Source organism: Tupaia chinensis, unplaced genomic scaffold, assembly GCF_000334495.1.
Source record: "Tupaia chinensis unplaced genomic scaffold, TupChi_1.0 Scaffold000118_1, whole genome shotgun sequence".
NCBI classification, from domain to species: Eukaryota; Metazoa; Chordata; class Mammalia; order Scandentia; family Tupaiidae; genus Tupaia; species Tupaia belangeri.
Window position 1 is genome coordinate 1,507,134 of NW_006159584.1, and position 5,644 is coordinate 1,512,777.

The 5,644-nt window shown below is 33.7% G+C and overlaps 1 protein-coding gene across 11 annotated transcripts in view; it reads right to left on the reverse strand.

Moving 5' to 3' along the window:
- Positions 1-5,644, reverse strand: part of PCDH15 (protocadherin related 15) — a 781,066-nt gene that overhangs the window by 264,350 nt on the left and 511,072 nt on the right. For all 11 annotated transcript variants that reach the window (XM_027770259.1, XM_006144390.1, XM_006144387.1 and 8 more), the window contains one exon: positions 2,130-2,223. In XM_027770259.1, coding sequence (XP_027626060.1) covers positions 2,130-2,223 — 94 coding nt within the window. The remainder of the gene's footprint in view (positions 1-2,129; positions 2,224-5,644) is intronic.

A 5,644-nucleotide genomic window follows, 5' to 3' on the forward strand; every position in this document is an offset into this window, starting at 1 on the left:
ACAGAAATAAGAGTTCAAAAACTAAGAAAATGACCAACTTAATCATAGGGACAATTCTGGAGTTCATTATTATATCCCAGAATTCAATCGAGAAGATTGAACCACAACACAAGATAGACTAAGTACATGAGACTGAGCTGGTGAAATAGCATTCTACGACTTTTTACTAAAATATTGCTGCTTTTCTTCTAGGCTTTGTTGTCCAGTTTTAAGAGTTTTTGTCTTGTCTTGAACTTGTCAATAGGTTCATGTACCTACTATTTGAACAGAATACTAACCTATTTCCAGGCTTTAAATTTTAAGCAAATTTCCTTCCCAATTCAAAACTGCTTTTCTTGAAATTACCAGCTGAACTTGCTATTGAAAGTAGTTAGATTATTTAAGAAATTGTGTGATCAATAAAAATTGGGGGTGAAGAAATGGAATGCAACTATAGACACCAGAGATAATGTGAAAAGAGGGTGGGAAAGGTCAGAGGGTCAGACATAGGGGTAAATATAAATACACATACATATGTGAAACCAGAAATAAAAAGTTATTAATGATAACATACATGATTAAGCCATTATGCCGTATTTTCTGAATGGGAAAGTACTTTTTGTATGCTTTGATGATGATTACGGGATAAAAGTACATTAATTCATTAAAAAAAAGTTTCAGGGAAAAAATATATATTTGATGACTGCAGTAAGGTAAATAGCCCCAGCTAGGTGCTACTTTATAGTATTCTCATTCTACTCACTGAGGTTTATGCCTAAAGTCAGACTTGTGTTCATGAATAAGTATATATCAGCTGCACTTGCTATTGGAAATATTTGGATTAATTAAGTTCATTAGCAAATCAATAAAGTGGGGGGAAAGGCATAGAAAGCAACCATGGATAACCGAGAAAGTGTGGGAGGAGGGTGGGTCATGGCAGAGGGTGAGAGATAGGGAATCAAGGATGGCAAAAAAAGCAAAATATACAGGAAACAAGAAACAGAAAATTATTTATTGACGATAGCACGTATGTTGATGTGCTTGACCGAGCCAATATACAGTGTATTCTGAATGGGAAGTCTCATTTTCTATGCTGTAATGATGGATGTATAGTGAATGAATGTAAATAAATAAATTTAAATTTAAACAAAAAGAAAAAAAAGAAAAAATATCCCTAACTCATACATAGAAATGGTGAAAAAAATGTCAACGATTAAAATATTATAATGCTTAGAAATCAGTGATAGTTGGCAATAGGATGGTTTGAATAATGTATAAATGATTTAAAAATATTTCATAATGACTCAACAATTTATTTTGGTTTTAGGTCCAGAGAAATAGAATTTATATTCTCTAGAAGTATGTAACCATTTAAGCCATTTACATTATTGAGGATTCCTCAATATTCTGAATGCTATTTACAAATACCTGTAGAATCCATTAAATCCCTTTCTTAAGAGCTTAAGATATTTATTTATCCACAAAATTCACCCCCCACCTTTTTCTCCATAAAAGTGACACTAAGAGAAACTGGTTCCAACATAATAAAAACTGCCAAAACACATTTCATACTGACGTGCCAATGATAGGATGGAATAGTTGTTGGAATAAAGTAGGTTTCACCCTCCACTTAAGTTGGGTAAGAAACGCTGATCACAAGTATCTCTTCTGAATCAAAGGTTGCAACACCATAATAGGTTTAGAGTGTAAGTGCATCTATTAGGATGGCTCACGGGAAAAAAGAGCACTTCTAGTAATTATACAAAGGTGTTCCAGGTGAAAAAGATTAATTTATGACCGTAATACAAGTTTTTGGAGTAGAGAGCTACAAGACTCTTGAAGTAAATGGTTGTGAATACCAGATATAATGCTGGAAGAGTGTGGGTGACGGAATACAGTCTGAGGAAGAACATTAAGGAGAAAAATGGAGAGGCAAAGCATTCATGAGACAAAAAAAATGGGGTATTATCTGTTGAACATAACTTTATAGTATTATCAACTGGACTGGGGAGAAATGCAAACTTTGCAAACTAAATGATGTGATTGAATGTATAAAAGAACTTTAAATAAAATAAAATGAAAAAATAGACTCTCTAAGTTCCTTTAATACTATTATATCTTTGAAGCACTCTCTCAAGGAGCATACTCACCCCATCTGGCCGGCCATCTGAAGCTGTGATGATCAAAATGTAGCGATCCGTGCTTTCTCTGTCCAGTGCTTTCCCTAAGGTGAGAATCCCAGTACTAGTGACAGAAAAAAGAAACAAGACAGTCTTCTCACTACAGTGAACTATTTTTGTTAGTTTTTTTCCCTCAACAATCACAGTATTTAAGATATATTCAATGTACAACGATTCATACTGAAAATTGAACAAAGGCTTTTAAAGCTGTCGAGGGTCATAGCAATAATGAAAAATTACAAAACTGAATGAGATAACTGAGTTGATTCTCTGGCCTCTAAGAAATAACAAAAACAAAAACTATGATTAATTCACTCCAGGAAGAAAGATATCTATCATGCTTACCATTGCTTAAAATCAAGACTCCATTGTCTTTGCTGTCTCACAATTCTTTCAAACAACAAATTGTTTCTAATAACTAATCTAAATCACTTTCCTATTCATTGCTACATACATGTCCATTATAGAAAATGCAGAATGTCTAAATTCCATCTCTAAGAAACCATATGGATAAACATTCATTTTGTGTTCATTCTTCTTTCAAAATAATAGAGGCTTCTTTCAGAAAATTGGAAAATGCAGAGAACTTCTTTTTTATGATAGGTATTATATCGGTCCAGGCCCATAGTGCAATGTTTAAATGCAATGCATAGGACATTGGCTTCCCACATGACCAACTATGGTGCCAATCCAGGCCCCAGTGGCTTGAAGAACATGCTGGGTGTGAGTGAAAATGTGTTCAGAATGAATACTGGATGAAGAAATGGAGGAAATTAACAGTATTCAATTGCTTCTGTTCCTTCCTGAATACTGTTAATTATACTACTGCGTGTTTAGAAAAGTAAGGAGCAGTCAGTGTTCACATGCATGACAGCATCTAACATACTTGGTTCTGTCAAATAAACCTATGCGCTGGAATTATTTTGCTGGCATGTCAGTAGCACTGACTGTATTTTCTCACTTGTTCAAATTATTTCCAGTGAATTTTTGTCAGCAGTTCATTTTAAATGCAAATTAATAAATTTTTTAAAAGTAAAAAAAAAAGAAAGAAATGGAGGAAAAGGGACTGCAACATGACCCTGCTCCCACTGGGTGGCGCGCTCTCTCATAAGTACACCTGTCCTCTGATCAAGAAAAACAAAGATTAAATTAAAAAAACATATTATAATTACTTTTTCTGCTATTTATTCCTGTTCCTTTTTACAACTATATTTAAATGTATAATTGTTTTCAAAAGAGAAATCAGGCTGTATATATACATTCATTTTACAAAGTATATAATTTTATTAGCATTCCCTCCCTTATAGCTTATAATGCAAAACTTGGGGATACACTTATACTTATCATTTTGTTATTCTTTTGAAATTTAGATAATTCTGGGACCAGCAGTTAGTGTAATGGCTATGTCGCTGAACTCCCATGTAGTCGACCACAGTTCGAGCCCCAGACCCGGTGGCTTAAACTCATGCTGGGCATGTGTACATGTGTGCCCACAACCCCGAGAAGATGATGGAGGAGAAGGGATTGTGGCATGGCCATCCCCCCTGAGGGGTGATTTCTCGCTTTCTGTCTCTCTGTCTCTCTTTCTTTTGGGAGAGCGCATGTGCCCTAGAGCAAAAACCACTCCAAAAAAAAAAAAAAAAAGAAAGAAATTTAGATAGTTCTAATTTAACTTATGTATAAAGAGAGATGAATAGCAGTTAGGCAATTTTTATAATTAGAACATTTTACTACTTACTTTCTTACTGTTCAGAATGAAAACTTTTAAATATTTAAAATTTTATTTCCCAATATAATTTGTTTTATTACAGTTTGGTTATTTATATTGCTCTCTAAAAAAAATGCCATTTATTTCTTAGGTTTTACCAATTCAACACCATACATGACATTTTAATTAAGTCCTCACAAGCATTTATTGTAGCAGATAGTTTATCTTAATAATAAATCTTTAAAATATTTATCAAGTATAAAAACGTAATTTGTGTCTGATTGATAAAAAGCTTTCATTATGATGTCAGTGATATTCTTGTAATAGTGGAATTTAAACAATTCATACCACATATGGTAGTTGAGTATAAAGAGTCAAAACCCATGAATCAAAATCATAGTTACTCCATTTGTCTTGTTGTTGCTTATATGGATTTAAAAACAGTTCTAAACATATGGTGTGACTATGAAAAACTGACTTTGCTTCTTGTAAAATTTTTTAATGGTTTGTCAAAATAACTGAAAGCAAATTCCCAGAGTATGTGCAAAACAACCAGGTTTGGATCAACTTCCTGTAGTACAGATGGCTCAGATAATCTCATTCTAAAATGACATTCAAAGAGAAAAGTAAGACATTGATTGCCTCTGAGACTTATTCATAAGTAACTTAAGAAAGAGGAACTCTGAAAATCTAGTCACAGCATATTGAGTTTTTTTTTTCTTTTTTTTTCCTCTCTCTCTCTCAGCTTAAGTTCTTTATATTCCTATATTCTTCCTCACAGTAGGCTATAAAACTAAAAAGGTACTCAGTAGTGCTATTGAGTGCCATATTTTATATATAAACACCTGTTTGTTTTTTCTGATTGAAGATTATAATGAAAATAGTCCTTTGCTAAGGATGATGTCTACCTTGTGGACACAATGTTGTAAGCAATGGAATGAGATATTTGGTAGATGGGAAAGAGAGGAAGAAGAGGTATTCATAGCTGAAAGATGAGTTAATGGGTACACAGGAACAGCCTTTCATGGAATCCCAGAAATACATAATACCAAAGTCTTCTCTTCTTCCTGGATGGACACTATCATACCAAAATACACTGGGTTGCATTTAGGGATGTAATAAACCATATAAGTTCATATATTAAAAATACTTAAGTATTGGGCTGGCCCTATTGGCTAATGGTTAAAGGAGATGGATTTCATATAGCCAAATGAGGTTTAAGTCCCAACTCTAGTGGCAAGAATGCCCAGAATCCTGACAGAATGGAGAATGAAGAGAGGGATTGCAGAACGACAATGCTTTATTTGGGGGAACAGAGCTGGGAAGAGAGGGCGTGCTTTCTCTCTTCCTCCCTCTCTCTCTCTCTCTCTTTGTCTCTGGGGAGTGTATACGCCCTATAGCAAAAATTTAAAGAAAAAAAAGATAGTCAGAATTATTAATCATGAGAAAAATTCAAATGAAAGCCACAGTGAAGTGACATTTCAGATTCACTCTGAGAGTTATCACTTAAAACAAATAATCAAAAAAAGACAACATCAAAAATTGGAAAATAACAAATGTTGGTTAAGATGGGAAAAAATTAGCCCCCTCATACATTACAGGTGGAAATATAAAATAGTTCAATCGCTGTGGAAAACACTTGGCAGTTTTTCAAAAAGTTAAATACATAATTACTATATTCTCTAGCAAACCTACTTCTGGGTATATGTTGGGAAAATAAAAAAAAAAAAAAAAAAAAAAAAAACAACAAAGGGGGGGGAGGGGACCAAAGGGAAAA